The sequence below is a fragment of the Phyllopteryx taeniolatus genome, chromosome 18, assembly GCF_024500385.1.
Source record: "Phyllopteryx taeniolatus isolate TA_2022b chromosome 18, UOR_Ptae_1.2, whole genome shotgun sequence".
NCBI lineage: Eukaryota > Metazoa > Chordata > Actinopteri > Syngnathiformes > Syngnathidae > Phyllopteryx > Phyllopteryx taeniolatus.
Window position 1 is genome coordinate 8,221,070 of NC_084519.1, and position 20,001 is coordinate 8,241,070.

The window sequence follows — 20,001 nt, forward strand, 5'->3', positions numbered from 1 at the left end:
AAGATGCCTGAGGAATGGAGGAAAAGTGTACTGGTGCCCATTTTTAAGAACAAAGGTGATGTGCAGAGCTGTGGCAACTATAGAGGAATAAAGTTGATGAGCCACACAATGAAGTTATGGGAAAGAGTAGTGGAGGCTAGACTCAGGACAGAAGTGAGTATTTGCGAGCAACAGTATGGTTTCATGCCTAGAAAGAGTACCACAGATGCATTATTTGCCTTGAGGATGTTGATGGAAAAGTACAGAGAAGGTCAGAAGGAGCTACATTGTGTCTTTGTAGATCTCGAGAAAGCCTATGACAGAGTACCCAGAGAGGAACTGTGGTACTGCATGCGGAAGTCTGGAGTGGCAGAGAAGTATGTTAGAATAATACAGGACATGTACGAGGGCAGCAGAACAGCGGTGAGGTGTGCTGTCGGTGTGACAGAAGAATTGAAGGTGGACGTGGGACTGCATCAGGGATCAGCCCTGAGCCCCTTCCTTTTTGCAGTGGTGATGGATAGGCTGACAGATGAGGTTAGACTGGAATCCCCGTGGACCATGATGTTTGCAGATGACATTGTGATCTGCAGTGAAAGCAGGGAGCAGCTGGAGGAACAGTTAGAAAGATGGAGGCATGCACTGGAAAGAAGAGGAACGAAGATTAGCCGAAGTAAAACAGAATATATGTGCATGAATGAGAGGGGTGGTGGGGGAAGAATGAGGCTACAGGGAGAAGAGATGGCAAGGGTAGAGGACTTTAAATACTTGGGGTCAACCGTCCAGAGCAATGGTGAGTGTGGTCAGGAAGTGAAGAAACGGGTCCAAGCAGGTTGGAACGGGTGGAGGAAGGTGTCAGGTGTGTTATGTGACAGAAGAGTCTCTGCTAGGATGAAGGGCAAAGTTTATAAAACAGTGGTGAGGCCAGCCATGATGTATGGATTAGAGACAGTGGCACTGAAGAGAAAACAGGAAGCAGAGCTGGAGGTGGCGGAAATGAAGATGTTGAGGTTCGCTCTCGGAGTGACCAGGTTGGATAAAATTAGAAATGAGCTCATCAGAGGGACAGCCAAGGTTCGATGTTTTGGAGACAAAGTTAGAGAGAGCAGACTTCAATGGTTTGGACACGTCCAGAGGAGAGAGAGTGAGTATATTGGTAGAAGGATGATGAGGATGGAGCTGCCAGGCAAGAGAGCTAGAGGAAGACCAAAGAGAAGGTTGATGGATGTCGTGAGGGAAGACATGATGGCAGTTGGTGTTCGAGAGGAGGATGCAGGAGATAGGCTCTCATGGAAAAGGATGACGCGCTGTGGCGACCCCTAACGGGACAAGACGAAAGGAAAAGAAGAAGATGCATGTCCGCCAAACTGCTGCTTATTGTAACGTGAATAGAGTTGAGTTTACTGCCACCGTACTCGTATCTCAAACGTTTGCTCGTAAATCAAAGCAAAACATTGGCTGAGGGACAGAAATTAAAATCTCTGCTTCTGAAAAAAAAAGTAAAAATCATCAATGTGTTGATTAATATCGAAATACATTTTAAAAAGAAAACAAGTAGGTAATGTTTAACATGACCATTAAAGGAGAACTAAACCCCAAAATTTCCAAAGCAAGAATTCATTGTATGCGCTAATCACTGGTCAAAACACGCTATTCTGATGAATATTGCGTTTGTGGAATAAGAATTAAAGAGAATAATCATCAATATAAGGGGGGCACCATGTTGGGCAAAGTCATTATCAGGTGCAGGGGGTGCTGATGGAAAAATGTTACCGTTCAAAACTGGTCCAAATACTAAGTGAGCGTCAACTGCACATGGTAAATCCATTCGTCCACGGGGAGCGGGGAGTGTCGCCCTCTGCGATCACACACTGCGCACACGCCACTCCCCGCCACTGCGCAATTTAAAGTGTATAGCCTGAGAACAAATCTATTAACGCTCTTGAACACTCCACTGTCTAAGAAGTGTTGTAAAACTCGGCCTCTTCCCTCTGTATACGGGAGCTGTGCCTCACGATCTAGTCGTATCCTGGGCTGTGTTTCTTCTCAACTTCGTCTTGATGTGGACGACGGCCAAAACGAAGACGATCACCAACGAGACGGCGACGGCCACCCGAATGATATTGATGAGCCGGGTGCGACCGGGCGGCGGACCTCCAGGACCTCTTGTGTTGACCTCTTTGAAGACAGCTGTGTAATGGGCCTGGACCTTCACGTCATCTCTGTGCACGTATTGGCACGCGTAATTCCTGTTACGGTAAACAGGAAGTACTTTGAAAAAGGTCATGCAGTCTTCTGCTGGGTGCCTTCCGGGTAAAGCTCCTGGCCTTCCTCGTCCATCCAGCGGAGCCTCCCCTGCCTGCAAGAACACCTCATACCTGGCCAGCAGGCCAAGGAACACTTCAGGATCACGTGACCCTCTCCCGTTGAATCAGAATCCCGAGGAGACGATGATGTCACTGCAGGGAAGAAGGCGACCGGTGAGACAAGGGAGAACAATTTTTGAAGTCGAGCGCACCAAATCATTTGAGCATCAAAAGAGCATGTCTGTGCCATTAATCCAAGCAACAGAAAAGTCCATTAATTAGCCAGTCACTCAGTGATCATCTTAACTACGTCTGGATTGTGAATATTGAATTTACCTGTTGAAATGTAAATTGTGCCCGGCCTTCTGTCTCCCTTTAAAGCAATTTACTTCACGTAACTTCATCTTTTCAACTGACACTTCACATATTCTAACTACAGCGGTAGAGAAGAAAGCTAAAATTATAAATTAAGCCATTTCCCCTGTTTTCTCATCACTCTGCCTTTGGAGAATAGAATGACGTAGAACAGTTTGCTTACTAATAGTGCAATTCTTCTTCTTCTTCTTCTCTTATTCTCTTAGAGAACGCTTGGGCTTTTGCCACCCGGAAACACGTGTGACATTATGATGAAATGTCCTATTAGACGACTCACATGTCATCACCGTCAGGAAAACGTTGAGTTCTGGCTGTCCCTTTTGTACACATGTAAAGAAACCAGAATCATCTGCCTCCACCTGACCAACGAGCAGCGAGCAGTCGTCCTTCAGGCTGAGGCGTTGACTTCTGGCTGAGGTGGTCAGCACTCGGCCGTTCTCCACCTCGCGTACAAAAGAGCTCCGGCCCGGACTGTACGACCAGCCCAAGCCAGAGCAGGAGGACCGCTTGCAGGGCAGAATGGCCACATCCCCGGCCCTGGCAAAGACGTACGTGTGCTGGCCGCTAATGACTGCAAGACACCACAGAGGGAAAACAGTAAGGTAAGGTACACACTGATCAATGTCATAATAATAGCTCTGCTAATTTAGTTAATGCCGTTAGCAATAGTTAGCAATATTATCTCAGCTCACCGGCAGATAATTTTATGTCACCATGGGTGAGGACTCCTTGTCTGGATGTCATGGGTTGGATTGTGGCGTTGATACTAATGATACTTACATTTCCATTTTTTCTGATAGCCACATCCCAATTGATACCCTTTTTTAACGGTATTTTTGGAAATGAAATGAATTTCCTACAGTTCCACCTGGTTGTCCAGAGGATATTTTAGTTGGAGCCCAGCGAGAGAAATATATGTATATATATATATATATATATATATATATTTTAGTTCATCAGACAAAGTTAAGAACTTGGTGTTATCGTGGACTCAGAGCTAAATTTTATCCCACACATTAATAACACGTTGAAAAATGGATTTTACTACCCACAGAACAGAGTCGGGCCATTTCTGTCAAGAGAAAATACAGACACAAATGCACGTTATCTACAACCACATGAATTACATCATTGCTGTCCCTTCTACGGTAGTGTCTTGACATGCGGGTTTACTTCGTCATGGACCATGCTCATAACTCAGATCGCTTGTATGTAAAACCGTCTTTTTCCACTGAAATGAATCAAAATGCCATTCAGCTGTTCCAACCTCCCCCCCCAAAAAAAAATGTTCATGTTTTTTCTTATTAGAAAAATAGCACTGCATAATATTGTACTTTAAAAACATACAGTAATGACATAATTGTGCATCATGGTTAATCCATTTTGGCTCCATGTGCTCACTGTAAGTGACTCAGTAATCCGCAGTACTATTTGTCATTTTTCGTTGAGGATAAAGAATATATGAATATATTAGTGTTGTCATATTGTCTGTTTATATATTGGTGCACTGTTTATGTTAAAATTTATTTTTCATTAAGCATTATCACACTACTACATAAATGCTATTCATTAGCCCGTCTATGGCGAATTGCACTGCTAGCTAAACGGACTGTCGCGAGGCAAAGCTATGTGGTTGTTTTAAATACACAATGTTGAATTCTCTTTGTTTGAATGTTTAGTTCGACAGTAAACTTCAACTGTGAAAGGCACTAAACAGCATGAATTTTATTTTTCGAATTAACTGCTGCTTGTTTGTCAAGTGAGATGAGTTCACCGCCACAGTACAGCGCCCGTTTTTGCTCGCAAGTCAAAGCGGGGCAAAAAATCAGCCGTACGACTGCGCTTATCTCGAAAAACTCATACGTCGGGTCACTAATACCTGAAGGAACAACTTGACTTGTGTATGACTCCTGACGCGCACCACTCAAACGAGTGTCCGTCATCTGTCGGTCTTTTTGTCATCGTAAAACACAGGCTGCTAAGCGCGCTGCTGACAATTTTCCCCGTATGCGATGCATGCATTGTTATTGTTCGCCAGGTGGGGCGTAAGCGTCCCGCTTTTGCCTAATTTTCCACCGCAAACCGCCTGTAGAAGCACGTATGGCGATTTGTGAGGCTTTGAGCTAATGCTGCAAATATTGCTAACAATGTTAATGGATATTCATCTCGTTGTCCCTGTGATGTTGCGTGAGCAGAGCATCAAAGATGTGAAAGTGTTAGCAAACATTTAAACAACTTACAAAACAAAACAACAACAACAAAAAGAAATCATTATACTACAGTTGAATCAGAAAGTCGATTACCTTCAAAATGAAGCAGAAAAATCCAACTAAATTTCTGTGCGATCATCTTCAGTGAGCAAGTTGAGCTTTTGGTCCATGTCATTATTTCATCTTTGCGATTACTTGTTAAAACAAACAAAAGAACAAATAAAGTCGCGCTCTCCATCCATACGCACACAGTGTGCGATTTGCATTACTCAAGTTCAGCCTTTTATGGGATACTTATTTCAAAAGCGGCTTGGCTGAGCTGCAGCTCTTCAGTCTTGTTTATTGCAACACAATCATGTTCAAAGGGGAAGTGAAGAAAGAAGTCGTATTTGGAGAAATATAACATCTTCTTCACGTGCAATGTATGTACGTAAAGCAACAATTCCTTTTTTCCCCCACATTTAGACACGAATGACTGTGATTTGCATTTTATGTTAAAGGGGCAATACATTTACAGTTAAACAAGCTGTACACTAATTACTTATCGTGACAGCAAATTGTAATTTCTTCAGTGTTGTCACATGAAAAGATACGATAAAATCATTTACAAAAGTTGTTTACATTTTGGGGGGTGCGAATCAGAGGCCCTTTAAATCATGGGAGGCGTGTGCTGACTGCCGTTTAACATAAATTGGAATGTGATTGTTTACTTTTGAACACAGCCATGTCTAATCTATGTGAAGAAAGGTGTGCACACTTGTGCAACTAAATTATCTCACTTATTTTTAAGTCCCTTCTCAAAAATATTTCCTATTTTCTTTCAAATGAGTTGTACAGATTATAGGTCACATTTATGGTGGAAAAGGTTTCGAAATAATTGATGGTTGACTTTCGACAGACAGGAAAGTGAAGCATGACGGACAGGAAAGGTGACAACAACAAAAAAAACGTTCACCATGAAGTTGATTGTAGTTTAATGACAGAAATGTTTCATAGTTGTACTACTAGCAGTCATGTCAATAAAAGGTCATAATTGCAGTATTTGGGAAGCACATTGCGATTCCCCACAGCAGTGTTGACAGGCAACAAAATGGACACTTGAAACTTTTAACAACATCTGCAAGTCATTCTCGATCCGGCGACTTCTACCAGTTTAACGGATGACGTAGTGGTCAATAAACAAGTAGTCATATATTAATTGGTTAATTACTCGTCGATAACTTGGATTCTTTGTGTGCTGCAGTGCACTAGTTGATTTTTCTTTTTAAAAAGAACGCAAACTATGTCAATTTCACACATGGAACAACTATTCTGTGAAGTCAATTCAGACAGACAGATCTAAACATCTTATGTGTTACAAAAATTTCAATGTTTTCTAATTCTCATGAACAAAAAAAACTACAAAATAATAAATGCTTTGACTAGCGAAGAAAATAACTTGAATAAACCTAATGTAACATGACTATTAAGTTCTGCTTGCATACTTTCTACTCAATGCCAAAATTAAATCAATATATAAAGAATATAAATCACTAAAATGTGAAATTTCATTTAAATGAACTTAATTCATTAAAATGAAAAAAAAACTACAACAATAATTCTAATGAACATAGATCTCTTTATGAAATAAATAAATGGGTCATGAAATAAAGGAATAGGTTCAATAGAATTATTTCAGATTTCATTTGATTCATCTATTGACTATTTATTTCATTTTGGAAAGAAAAAAAAAAAAAAAAAAAAAAAGAGCCTGAACATCAATGTACAAAAAATGTACATATTTCTAACAAAAAAATGACATCAAACTATTCATTATAAAAATAAAAATGGTTTTCAAGTTGTTTGTGTTCAGCAATTTTTTTAAAGTACAAAAGGAAGAAACTGCATACAGTATAAGCAAAAATGAAATGAGACAAACCGTTGCATGACGGCATCATGCTGTACTTTATGCAACCACAAAGAGGCGCTCTCCAACAGTCTCTTTCTCTCTCACTCACTCACTCACTCACTCACTCACTCACTCACACACAACACACACACACAGCATGCACCTAAATATAAAACGTTGTGCGTGTAGTTGTGCACATTGACTTTGAGTGTCCAGAAAGCCGCTTGAGCATTTATGGCCATATCCTTGCTATCCATTTTAACACATTCACTGCCATTGGCTGCTTTAGAAGTCAAATATCCATGTTAACTGGGAGGGTTGGGAGTGAGGCCCATGTACTAGTACCCACTCTGTCCTGACTCAAAAGACAATTCAACGCACTAGTAGAATGACTGTGTTTTACAAGTCCTGTTTTTTTCCACTACAAGTAGCACTTTGGGCCTACTAGTACAATCTTAAACTGAATATGAAATGTAATCGCATAAATGCTCAAACGGTTTAGAAATCTTTGATATCAAATTAATTCTCAAACGGCTTTAATACACTTTGATATCCAGCTTAAGGTCCATGTACTAGTACACTATTTGAACAACTTTGGCATACTAGTAGGACAACAGCAGGATACTAGTGAGGCAAAACAGTGCACTAGTTGACAACTGCGTGCTTCAAGTACTACCAGTGACTGGGACTATCGAATATTTTTGGAATTGATTATTCTACCAGTTATCCCATCAACTAAATGAGTATTTGTCTCAAAATTGATTTTGCATTATGAAGCAACACAATGTGCGTGGGAGTTGTAGGTATTATTCATCAACTAGTGTGCACTAGTAACATATAATTGTTCGACTAGAAGCCAAAGTCCTTCTAATAGTGTGTCATACAGTCGTGGAAGACAAAAATAGAATAAACTTTACTTGAAAGCAGAGGTGCAACAATTAATCGATTAATCGACAACTAATCGCTTATCAAATTAAGAGACAAATATTCTGATCATCGATTAATCATTTCGAGACCTTGCTTAACAGTAACAGTAAATATTCTCAGATTTCTGTAGTCCTCCATGATATCAGACAGATTTTCTTTGTGTTGAATCAAAATAAGACATTTGTAAACATCTGCTTTTACTTTAGAAAGCAAAGATTTTCTGACATGTTACAGACCAAACCAGGAACTGAAGTACTATCAATTTATGCTTGTGCATTTTCTGCACTCCCGATTTGAAATAATGTCCTGTTTTTAAACAAAGCCATGGAAAATAAAACGTTTTTTTTATCCGAGCCATCGATTAAGCCATAAAAATACTCAAAATTAATCGATTATTAAAATAATTGTTAGTTGCAGCCCTATTTGAAAGAGACACTTGTTCTACCAGTGCGCTGAATTATTTTTCTCAAGAGGACAAAGAGCGTACTAGTACATGAACCTTAAGCTAGATATCAACGATATGGAATAAATGCTCAAATGGCGTTCCATACGTTTATTCTTAATATGCCCCGAGACTTTATCAGTCCGGCGCTTCCCTCACTTTTGCCGCGTGTCCTCCATTGAAACGACCGAGGGAAGTGATACATTCAAGTAAACTCAGGAAATGTCAGCGCTGGCGTGGACACACACTAACCGTCCGTCCACGTCCGTCCGTCCGGCTTCGACAAAGTAACAACAAAGAATTCCAAGGCCACCTTCGGGTCTTGCGGGACATTCGGACGTCCTGGCTACAGTGACGTTTCCCTCGCGAAGCTGAGAGAGGGTTCCAGGTTGATCTTCTTCGCTGCGGGACACTCTGTGGGAAGCTAAAAGATAGAAAGAAGATGTCTCGTTTTAAAATTGTGGCCATATTATGGAAAATTGACCTTTTAATCCAAGGACCAATTGATTGATTCATTGACTGAGTGGTGAGACAGCAGGACGAGAGCGTAGAAATAGATTAAATGGCGGTCTTTGTCTGAAGAGGGAGAGGCGAGAGGCTCTCCACCTAAAGAGGAGGACTGAGTGACCTTCGCCGTCATTCCAGAGCCAAAGGAGAAACAAAAGAGACACAAACAAACGAGTGTAGCGTTTGCTTGCCGGGTAACGCAGCAGCCGGAATGTTCACACAGACACGACGGTGCCCCCCCCCCCCCCCCCCCCCGCCCCCCACACCACATTTTTTTTTTTTTTTTTTTTTTACCGTTAAACTTTGAAAAGACCTGCCCACTACCATGCCTGCAACAGCAACTCGAAATTGTCGTTTGTCCACAAAGAACAAGTCCTAGTCCAAGTTTTAGACATTCAACAATGAATTATTTAATCTACAACTGATTCATTATCAAATTAGTCAACAACTTTTTAAACAATTTAAAAAAATCTGATTAATCCATTATTAAAATAATCGTGAGTTGCAGCTCTATTGCGTTTTTAATTCAGCACTCGGCAAAATATCTGAATGGTCTGATGTGTGTTAAGTGTGGACTCGCCCTGATTACAGGGTCCGAAACTATAACTATTGAATGCGTTCAATATTTACAACCAAAAACACTCGTGTGTGGAGAAAGCCGACTATCAAGTCATGACACCGTGAATTGTGACGTGGAACAGAATGTAGCCAATCAAGAAGCGCCCTAACACACGAACACAAAAATGACCGTCAATAAAAGCAAACATGTCTTACCCGATGTCTTTTTTTTGTATAAAAGTGGCTTCCCCAGATGGCAAGAAGTATTTTCCAAAGCAAGTCTTTTTGAGTCGTCATTGCCATTTTACAACGGTCGCGTTTCCGGCAAATTTCGGAAACACTCGGCAAACACTTGCGCATACTCGGAAGTGTTTCTTCTTCTTCGATTTCGTTTATATCATGTGTGATAGCGCAAGATTTCTGCTGCGGAGGACCTGTTCCGAGATCGGCGGTGAAATGTGTGTGGTGTTCTGTGTCGAGATTATTGGGGCACACCACACAGAGAACGACCACAACTGTTCCAGTTATATGCCTGATTTTTTGATCCTCGTGTATGGGGTCTGTCACAGAGTTAAGAAGAAAAAAAACCTACTCCGTATATGTGTGTACCAGGCCTAACTCGACACAAAGCGAGAACATACACATGCGACCATGACGCTCTCTCAGTCACTTTCTACCAACAATGAGATGAGCTTAGCTCCTCCCCCAAATACAGAGAACTTCGCACAACAAAGATGTTAACCATTCTTGACCTCGATGATCTCTCACTTCGTCTCCACAAGGGGGCGCAAATTCCACTCTATTAGCATCATGACATGTCATCAACCATTTCACATAGCTTTTTGTTTGTTTGTTTGTTTGTTTGTTTTTTGGAACGTGTTGTGCAGCTGCACATATTGGGCATAGCAAAAAGCACCAGTGCACAACGGCGTCCCAAAGGCGAATGATTTCGCCTCGGGGTGCTTACCGCCTGTCGATCTTTCACGTTCACCCCGATGTTGACGTTGTGTCGCTTCAGTTCGGACTTGATGAAGCCTGGAACGACACAGGGACGCGGGACAGTCTTATGAGTGACACACACACACACACACACACACACACACACACACACACACACAGACAGAGTACCGGTGAGCACTACTCCCAAGAAGATCCATGCGCAGAGGAAGAGATTTCCTGGCAGTGGCTTTTTGTAATCTGACGTCATTTTTCCCTGAATCAGCGTGAAAAGGATCCCAAATATCTGCCCACACACAAATACACACAATTAATCACGATGATCAGTCAGTTAGCATGTCTTAGCATATAACAACAACATTATTACATGCTACCACACAACACACACAAACACACGCACACACACACACACACACACACACACATATATATATATATATATATATATATATATATATATATATATACACACACACACACACACACACACAATAAATCAGAATAATTAGTCATTATTACATTATACACAAAAACTCAGACACACACACATCACGCCATAATGAGTCAGTGTGTTGGTACACACTAACACAAACACACAAACAAACAAACATACAGACAAATACACGAACAACCTTACACATGTGATTACACGCACACACACACACAAATGCATACAAAATACACAGAACACACACACATCGAGTAAATACACTCATACACACAGACACTCTCATACACACATATTACATACAGACACCCACACGGACGCACATATAAATGCACACATCGACACACATAAATACACGCATGCTAGGTACAAAAACGTCTACACACCCCTGTTCAAATGCCAGTTGTTTGTGATATAAAAACATGAGACCAAGATAAATAATTTCAAAAGTTTTCACGCCATCAATGTGACATTTGAACAGGGGTGTGTAGAGTTGTTATATCCACCATGGACAAGGTTGCTGTGAACATGAAGAAGAACCTGCGCCGCAGTGTTGAGGAGTCCGGACGACGTTCCCTCCGGCTCCGGGTAGGTGATCTCCACTCCAAACTCGAAGCCCACAGGCAGATATCCCGTCATGAAGAAGCTGCAACCCACACAGAGAACATGATAGACTTCAACGGGACAAAGGATATAAACGGGAATTTTAAACTCAACCCAAAAAATCATGTACAGTATATAGAGACGGTTACAACTGCTCAGTAAGCAGTAGTAATAATGTCATTTTTCGAAGAGGATAAAGAATATATGTCTGTGAGTATTGGCATGTCTGTCTACATGTGTTGCTGTACTGTTTGTGTTCAAATATCTCACTTTTTTTTTTAAAGAATTGTTTACTATCTCGGCACGGTGTGCGACTGGTTAGAGCGTCTGCCTCACAGTTCTGAGGACCGGGGTTCAAATCCCGACCCCGCCTGTGTGGAGTTTGCATGTTCTCCCCGTGCCTGCGTGGGTTTTCTCCGGTTTCCTCCCACATCCCAAAATCATGCATGCTAGGTTAATTGATGACTCCAAATTGCCCGTAGGTGTGAATGTGCGTGCGGATGGTTGTTTGTTTATCTGTGCCCTGCGATTGGCTGGCGACCAGTTCAGGGTGTACCCCACCTCCTGCCCGAAGGTAGCTGGGATAGGCTCCAGCACGCCCGCAACCCTCAGAAAGCGGCTCAGAAAATGGATGGATGGATGGATGTTTACTATCTACCGAACTGTTGCTTGTTGTGAAGTGAGTCAAGTTGATTTCACTGCCACCATATAGCGCTCAAATGTTTGCTTGCAAATCAACGCAAAAAAACGGCTGAACAACACTTTCATCTCAAAAACTAAAAGTATCTATCCTCCCAGTTAAAGTTACAGTAAAACTATGCATGAAACAAAGAGAATTATACAAACCATATAAATTTGCCTTACGGAAAAGTCCGCTAGCTTGATACTGACACACAATGCAAAACGCCATAGACGGGCTAACAAAACTAGAGTCGATATCGCCACAGTTATAAACCTTTAAACAACGGATGTCTGAACGCAAAAGGCGCAGTAACACATGCAGGTGTATTTTGGGGATGCAAAGATGTTTGTTGTTACCCGAGCAGGCCTCCCGTGAAGAAGACCACGTAGATGTTCAGGTCCAGCGTGAAGGTGAAGATCACCATGCTCACAAACGTCAGGCAGTTTACCAACAGTGTTGTCATCCTGTGGGGGGCAGAAGAACACAACCGCCATCATTCACTGGGATTTTTATGTAGTGGACCTAGATAGTTCCTAAAAAGTCCACTAAAAGTCCTGTTGGAGTGATTCGGGAGTCGGGAATGATTCCGAACACAGCGACTGCGTTCGGAATCATTCAGTCATTCGAATCACTATGCAATGGAGCCTTGAGATATGAGTTCAATTCGTTCTGTGACCACGTTTGTAACTCAAAACATTTGTGTCTCAAAACAATGAATGGAAATGCCATTGATCCGGTCCAGCCTCAGACCCACTTGTAGGTCTTGGTGTGATCCAGCCACAGGCCACAGAGAATGGAGCCCACCATGCCAGCCACCACCAACATCAGCCCGATCCTCCCCGCGTTCAACTCTTCATTCTGACCAACAGACAAAATAAACGTGTTGTTGTTAAATGTTTGCTTTAAGTGTGTTTGTGTCTTCACGTGTGGGTGCGTGAGAATGTCCGTTGCCGTGAGCAGCAGGAAAGTCCGATAACAGCAACAATAATCTCATGTCATGAAGGCCTTCAATTTTAATAGTTTCAATAAAGTGTATAATACTGCATGACAAAAAAAAAGAATACCAAATTGACTTCTCAACCTCATATTATGCCTATTATTCTGTTTTGTTAAATTTACATGAGTTTGAAGAGTTTTAGTACCAGCTCTTTATCGCAGATTGTCACGGTTCCTGGGTGTGTTTAGGACGTGTCTCATGTTGCAATAAATACTTTCCTGTAATGTCAATTTGTACACGTGCAAAGTACACTTGACAGACTATAATTATCATACTGCATAATTATCACCCAAGTACTACTACAAACTGGTTTTGGGAGTTTAATGAGCATGATTGAAAATACATGGGACCAGAAAGACATGATGCGTACTATTTTACACTGTACATATCACATATACATACAGTATGTATATCTACTGTTATTGTGTATCTATATCTATAGATACAGATCTCTCGAGCAGTGATTTCCAACCTTTATGGAGCCAAGGAACATATTTTACAATTGAAAAATCTGACGGCACACCAACAAACAAAAATGTCACAAAAAGTGGATACATTAATTACTGTATGTACTTCCTGCCATCTAATAGAAGAGCATTTATTTGTTCTGTCTGTTACTATGCCTCACTGGTATAAATAGATGAACAAATATACATTATTTCTTGTAAATAAATATTTTTTGGAGCAATTAAGTAAAATTGTATAATTTCCCAGGGCACACCTGAAGAGCGCTCACGGCACACTAATGTGCCCCGGCACACTGGTTGAGAATCACTGCTCCAGAGTACACATAATGGTTACCTGTTACCTTATAGCATGTCATGATCATCTGGTTGAGGATGGTCGACACCGAGTAGAAAGCGCCTGTCGTTATGCCTGCAGAATCGTAAAGATAGAAAAGGGTGACGTTAGGACAGGGGTCAGCAACATGGAGCCCACATGAGTAACTATCCCAGTCTCTCTATTGCTGGTGCTTACCGTAGCTGATGAGCAGCAGGATGAAGGGTTTGTTCTTCATCAAGTTGACCATGGAGCGCCGGTAGGAGTAGTCCTCAGAGGGTCCGTCGGGCAGGACGGCCTGGGCCTGGCTGGGCGGGAGCGGCGGCCGGTCCTTCATGACTGCGCCGCACAAAAAAAAGCACATTATTAGTGTTTATGTCAAAAGGCTAGTATTCATTTGGATGTATTTTTATTAATTCATCCAATCAAATAATTGGTTTGTCTTCCATGCAGGTTTTTGTAATTGGGAATGAAGCCAGAGAACCCAGAGAAAACCTCCGCTCATTGATGTAAACGGATTGTAACAGTGGCCTTTTACTGTACGTCTGTCACACGCAGTACTGTACTGTCAGGCTGTGACCTCATTTTAAATGTCAAGACAGGTATAACCAGAACAGCAGGTCTCCCTCTTATATCGACTTATAACAAAAAGGGGTTTCAGTGTGTGTGCGTGTGTTGCAGGCACCTATGATGGTCAAGACAAAGAGTACAGTGGAAAAGGCGGCAGTGCCGTAGAACATGACGCTGATGTTGTGGGCCGTCAGCGCCGCGTCGTCGGGCGTGTTGGGAACCAAGACCGGCGGCAACAGGAACCCGATGGCCACGCCCAACTGATGAACACCAAACCACAAACACGCACATACACAGTGACAGTTTCACACAGACGTCGACGTGACAATGTCTTTTGTTTCATACGACCACACACAAACAAACAAAAAAGGCCCTGGTAGTTTTCATTCTCCATTCTCTGAATCGCTTATCCTCACTTGGCGCCTATCCCAGCTCACTTTGGGTGAGAGGCGGGGTACAACCCTGAACTGGTCGCCCGCCAGTTGCGGAGCACATATTAACAAATTCGCACTCACATTCACACCTACGGACAATTTAACCATCTTCTATTAACCCAGCATGCAATTTTTGGGGGATGTGGGAGGAAACCCACGCAGACTCGGGGGGCACATGCAAACTCCACACAGGCGAGTCCGGATTTGAACCTGTGACCTCAGAACTGCGATATTATAGAGTGCTATTTTCCTTATCTGTTATTTTTGTGGCGGGGCCGGCACAGATGAATTATATTTCCATTCATTTCTATGGGTAGAAAGTGTTTTGAGTTATACAAGCGTGCCAATGCAACAAATTGAATTCGTATTTCTGATTCTGATTGTGAAGCGCCGCTGTATTTGAGTCCCAAAAGAGCACTAAAAAAAATCCTTATCTAGTGTCTCCCTAATCACTACAAAGGGATTTTCTGTGGACATTTTCGGAACTATACAGGTCCACTCTATGAAAATCCATGTGAAAAGTGATTGGAGAGTAGGGAATGAGTTAACGTGAGCCGGTGCCTCGCCCTCCTCACCTGGTTCCCCAGCACGGCGGTGGCGCAGGCGGTGGACACCTCCTTGGGTCCGAACCACACGGAGGCGACGCGCGATGGCAGCCCGAGGATGAAGATCTGCGCCACGGCGCACACCGTCTGCGCCGCCATGGTGACGACGTACAGCTCCCGGCCCACGCTGGCGCACTTGAGCCAGGCGCCTGCGCAGTTGAGGCCGGAGCCGAGCAGCGCGGTGAGGCGCAACCCGCGGCGGTCCAGGAGCCAGGTGGCCGGGAAGATGAGCGGCACGTAGGCCAGCATGTAGACGATGGACAGCCAGTCCACCTTGTCGTTGTCCACCCCGTAGAAGTGCGTGAACACGTTGGCCAAGATGCCGTACTGGATCCACTGGAAGGCGTTGACGAGCGAATAGAGGCTGAACACGGCCAGAACCAAGAAGCGGTGCCAGTACAGCTTGGTCTCCAAGTGCTGCATCTCCTTCATCGGCTCTTTTTCTCCTCCGTCCGGCAGCATCGCATCGCCTTCGTCCGCCGCCGACTCCTTGCCCTCACCGGTTGCGCATCCGAGGCTCGCCGCCTCGTCCTCCAACTTGATGCGGCCAGGTGGCGAGGCGGCATCCTCGCCGCGGAGATGCTCCTGCACCAGCTCCGCCGCCACCATTGCACCGTGTTTCTCTCTTTCTTTCTTTTTATTGGGCCGGAAGAAGAAGACGAACAGGAAGAAGCGACATGGTTACTCGCCAGAGCGGTCCCACGCGTGAGCAGCAGCCCGCTCCTCGGTAGAGGAGGTCCGCCTTTCTCCTTAGTGGTGGGGGGAGGATGGCCCCACGCCGCCTCAGCCAATAGGGGAGCAGCAGCGGTTACCGACCGCTGACGTGATGACGAGACGCGCGCACACACAGCCGACTTGATGACTAAACTGACATTACAATGTGTATTTGATATACTTTAGCACGAATTGTTCTAGACAGAAATAAATGTCATCAAATTGTAAAAAAAATATTTCATTATTTAATCGAACAGGGGTTGTATGCGCGACCGACTTCCGCATAGGGCAAAACAGGACGAAGCACTTCCTTCCGGTTCAGGAGCAACCGTCTGTTGTTTCGAACATGTCGTCAAGATGACAATATCCGTTGTTTAGGCTTTGTTCATGTTTACATATATCAACTAATGCATATAAATAAATTATGTAAATGTATCGTATTTAACTTTTATTGGAAAACACCAGCCAAAAACAAACAAAAACAAAAAAAACAACGAAATTTTAGTTTGGCTTTAAACCATCCAACCATCATCAACCTGTAGTTATGCTCGTTATAACACAGGAACTCCACTAACGTGTTTTCCAGGTTTGGTCACGTGACATTCCGCATAAAGCGGATTCTTCTTTTATAAAGAGATTAACTCGTTTAATATTTCAGCGTCCTTCACCATATCACGGTTCACTTTTTGCACTCTCACTCCAACGCTGATTTTTAAATCGTACGTATCTAATTTTACATCCTGGATTTTTTTGTGACTGCGGACACAGAGTATGTCCTAAGTTTGGGATCATTTCACACTTAAAAAGAAGATAAAGTGAAACCTCTATTACAAAGCAGAACTGGCTTTCACAACTGCACGTCGACAGTGAAGTCACGTCCTTAGCTGATTTATTATATAGTAGCCTATGACCGATAGAGTATTGTTATATTCGCTGTCTACATGTGTTGCTGCATTGTGTGTATTTAAAAATATGGCGCTTAAGGTGTTATTACACCACAACATATTAGGTGGCCTGTCCATAAGGTTTCCCATTATGTGTTAGCATTAAGCTAGCAGACTTGCGTGGTTGTTTATACACGTCTCATCCTCTTTGTTTTCTGTTTAGTTTAACAGTAAATAAACAGCTTGAAGCCTCTTTTTGGACAAATTCATATCTCAAATTTTGGCTGGCAAGTCAAAACGAAAAAACAACGGCTCATACCTCGAAAACTTCATACATTGGGTCACTCGTATCTTAAGCCACCACTGTATATTTGAAGGCCATATCGCACACCCCTATTGTGGACTAAATAAAGTGGCCAGTCAGTGTACATCCTCTACTTTCCTGTACACATTTAGTCAGTGAATGCAACTGGAATCACACAATGGAGACATTTAATAAATCATTATATCGTCTTGTGCAGAAATGAGGACTCATATTGTACAATGACAATGTCAATTAAATGCCGCCATCATTAGCTCTAATGCGCTAATGCTAATCATCTTGGAGCAGACTCCGCCCACAGGCTGAGAAAAGCCTGGAGTCAGGACTGGCCCGTGCGGAAGGAATCCTTTGAGACCCCCTGCACTCATGAAGCCTCGACCAGGCCTTAGGAGCTTTGCGGTCCGACACATGACAGAAAACGTAAGTCTTCAGAAATGTTGACATTTGGAAGGTTTAGTCGGCAGCAGGGATGGGTGCTAACTCTCAGATTTTCCCCCCCCCCACATAAAGCCAATTTTCATCGATCCACCCCCCCCCCCCCCCTCCCAATTTTAATACAAAAAGCAATTCAAAACAGGCTTTGGTTTTTCCCTTCTGGGATTTGATTTTTCTCGTGGCAGCAAAAATGGTTTGAAACGTCTTCCCCAGCATGACTTTGCATCAACTTCCGGGAATAGTTTTTTGTTTTCATATAATGGGAAAATAAGTGCTTTTTTTTGGATTCTTAAGATCCCCCCAAAAACTTTTTTTACGTATACATGATCCTTAGAGTCCCTGTAAAGTGACAATAAATACATTTGACACACCACAGACAAGTGTAATGTTCACAATCCTGCCCAATTTGAATGATTAAAAAAAGGCTTCAATATCGTGAAACCACATCCCGCTTGACGCTACTTCATCTAGCATCTCTCATATGCCTACACATAACTACATGTTTGAGCCGTGAACATGTAATCGCTTAAAGCCTCTGGTGGCTGGAATATTTATATAACAAGGCGCTCTAAAGAGCCCATGCCAGCCCGCTCCACACACTGGCTGTCAATTTGGAGTTAAAAACAAAGAAATAAATCACCTTTCTCGTTCTGCTGCCTTTCTCTCTGTGACGTGCATGCATTCACAGCTGACAATGAGGCGCTCTTAAGTGGCCATGGCAGCAGACTACCCGAAGGGAAGATGTATTTTTGTGGTTTAGCCTTAGCTAGCTAGCTAACTGCATGTCGTAAATGCGGTGAACCGCTGATGGAAAGGAAGACACTCAAGTTCTTGTATAGTGGGGAAGTTACTTTTATTGAGAAATTGCAGTTAATGTGTTCTCAATACCCATGGGCTGGATTGGACAGCCTGATGAGCCGCATCTGGCCCGCGGGCTGTAGGTTTGACACATCTAGTTCTAACTCTTCCTTTCTTTTGGCAGAGTGGGCAATTGTTTCTAAAGTAGCTCCTCATGTTTCTTGCTGCCATGGCAACCCGTGCATCTCTCTCTCACATACGCACCATCTGGGCCGGCAGCTTCCCCAAACAAACAAGCGCAACATGACGCTTCAGGACATCAACCGGCACCGGGAGACTTGGTGTCGGGTGGAGTCGAACGCCCGCTGCGCTTGGGAAAGAGTCGAAAGGAAACACTACAGTGCGCACCTGAGGTCCAGCCCGGCGCTCCTCGCCGCCATGACCGGTGGGCCGCAACGGGGGGCGCCCGGTAGGGGGCAGCCACCGCGGCCCGACCGCCTCCCAGAGAGACGCCATTTTGAAGAAAGCTGTGAGTGCCACACTATCTATCTATCTATCTATCTATCTATCTATCTATCTATCTATCTATCTATCTATCTATCTATCTATCTATCTATCTATCTATCTATCTATCTATTAGGGGTGTCACGATTCCTTCATTACATATATCGATGTATCAATTGATATTCCTACAATCCAATTGGATCAATCTGCCCTTGGCTAGTTAGTTTATTTATTTTATATTTTTACTGCTAACTGTGAAAATAGTTCCTCAGGTCCAAAGATAAAGTTCGTAGTTTTGGGGTAAAGTTCCTGCAGTGGAAGTTACAATAAACATTATTTTGTGTTTCCACTGTGAAAAGTTACTAAGGTTAGCAAAATAACAAATCTGCAGGACTTTTTGTTTCTAACGGTTAATCACATGGTCTCCTCCAGATGATTCCCAGCTGCCATGGGGCAGCGGTGACTCTTTGCATCGGAACGGCGCCCGCTGACCTCTGGCACACAAACCTTCCTCAGCGTGGCAGCGTTAATTTTCTCCGCTTCCACATGCCGCTGCTATGCTGATCCTTTATAACAACATTACACTAATCCACATTCCTCCTCTCGCTCCGTATGTGTGTATACTGTATGTGTGTGTTTTAACAATTGTAATCTGATTACTCTGCTCAGTCACATGGCTGATATGTTCTGTTTGCGGTGTACATGTCCATTTTTCTTATGTGAAACTAGGGCTGAGCGATATGGCCTTACAATAAAATTTTGCAAAAGAATGTCCATCCATCCATTTTTTTCTGAGCCGCTTCTCCTCACTAGTTCGCTGACAGAAAATGACAATGACATTCAAAACAAGTTTGCCGTTGTTTTTTTGTGTTCAAATATCTGTTGCTTAAAGTATAATAACACAGCGACTGACTGCCAATGCTATTGGTTAGCCCGTCTGTAGCGTTCCACATTATGTGTAAGCATTATGCTAAGCGGACATTTTCTATGTCAAAGCCATGTGGTTGTTTTAAATAGACAATATGTAATTATCTTTGTTTTAGGCTTAGTATGGCAGTAAACATCAACTGGAGTGG

General features: G+C 43.0%; 3 protein-coding genes and 1 long non-coding RNA gene across 6 annotated transcripts; 2 read left to right on the forward strand and 2 right to left on the reverse strand.

Moving 5' to 3' along the window:
• Positions 1–970: 970 nt before the first annotated feature.
• LOC133468355 (uncharacterized) lies at positions 971–5,174 on the reverse strand. 2 transcript variants are annotated; one of them, XM_061754170.1, is made up of 3 exons: positions 4,964–5,174; positions 2,938–3,231; positions 971–2,438 (listed from the first exon to the last, which is right to left on the reverse strand). In XM_061754170.1, exons 1-3 carry the CDS (start codon positions 5,106–5,108, stop codon positions 2,263–2,265), a joined length of 615 nt encoding a protein of 204 aa, XP_061610154.1. In that variant the 5' UTR covers positions 5,109–5,174; the 3' UTR covers positions 971–2,262. The 2 variants fall into 2 exon arrangements, with proteins under 2 accessions (XP_061610154.1, XP_061610155.1); XM_061754171.1 differs by lacking the exon at positions 4,964–5,174 and adding an exon at positions 4,540–4,663.
• On the forward strand, positions 3,122–13,109 carry LOC133468358 (uncharacterized). The gene is made up of 2 exons (XR_009785468.1): positions 3,122–3,262; positions 12,625–13,109. It is a non-coding gene; the product is annotated as an uncharacterized LOC133468358 (long non-coding RNA).
• Positions 5,828–16,006, reverse strand: flvcr1 (FLVCR choline and heme transporter 1). The gene is made up of 10 exons (XM_061754169.1): positions 15,239–16,006; positions 14,345–14,489; positions 13,858–13,998; positions 13,688–13,755; positions 12,637–12,740; positions 12,239–12,346; positions 11,138–11,243; positions 10,321–10,435; positions 10,160–10,227; positions 5,828–8,551 (listed from the first exon to the last, which is right to left on the reverse strand). The coding sequence occupies exons 1-10, from the start codon at positions 15,875–15,877 to the stop codon at positions 8,474–8,476; spliced, it is 1,572 nt and encodes a 523-aa protein (XP_061610153.1). The 5' UTR covers positions 15,878–16,006; the 3' UTR covers positions 5,828–8,473.
• LOC133468356 (spermatogenesis-associated protein 45-like) lies at positions 15,983–19,690 on the forward strand. Of its 2 annotated transcripts, XM_061754173.1 has the most exons (3): positions 15,983–17,608; positions 18,701–18,950; positions 19,358–19,690. In XM_061754173.1, exons 1-3 carry the CDS (start codon positions 17,555–17,557, stop codon positions 19,414–19,416), a joined length of 363 nt encoding a protein of 120 aa, XP_061610157.1. In that variant the 5' UTR covers positions 15,983–17,554; the 3' UTR covers positions 19,417–19,690. The 2 variants fall into 2 exon arrangements, with proteins under 2 accessions (XP_061610157.1, XP_061610156.1); XM_061754172.1 differs by lacking the exon at positions 15,983–17,608 and having other exon boundaries at positions 17,764–18,950.
• Positions 19,691–20,001: the final 311 nt, after the last annotated feature.

Bases quoted from the DNA above. Each gene is read 5' to 3' on its own strand.
- LOC133468355 (XM_061754170.1), bottom strand. From the start codon at position 5,108: ATGGAGAGCGCGACTTTATTTGTTCTTTTGTTTGTTTTAACAAGTAAT. The intron at 3,232-4,963 runs GTAATCGACTTT...GGTGTCTTGCAG, and splicing joins TTTTCTGCTTCATTTTGAAG to TCATTAGCGGCCAGCACACG. The intron at 2,439-2,937 runs GTGAGTCGTCTA...TCTTCCCTGCAG, and splicing joins TTTCCTGACGGTGATGACAT to TGACATCATCGTCTCCTCGG.
- flvcr1 (XM_061754169.1), bottom strand. From the start codon at position 15,877: ATGGTGGCGGCGGAGCTGGTGCAGGAGCATCTCCGCGGCGAGGATGCC. The intron at 13,999-14,344 runs GTGCCTGCAACA...TGTGCGGCGCAG, and splicing joins CTTTGTCTTGACCATCATAG to TCATGAAGGACCGGCCGCCG. The intron at 12,741-13,687 runs GTAACAGGTAAC...TCTGTTGGTCAG, and splicing joins TGATCATGACATGCTATAAG to AATGAAGAGTTGAACGCGGG.
- LOC133468356 (XM_061754172.1), top strand. From the start codon at position 18,431: ATGGAAAGGAAGACACTCAAGTTCTTGTATAGTGGGGAAGTTACTTTT. The intron at 18,951-19,357 runs GTGAGTGCCACA...GGTCTCCTCCAG, and splicing joins ACGCCATTTTGAAGAAAGCT to ATGATTCCCAGCTGCCATGG.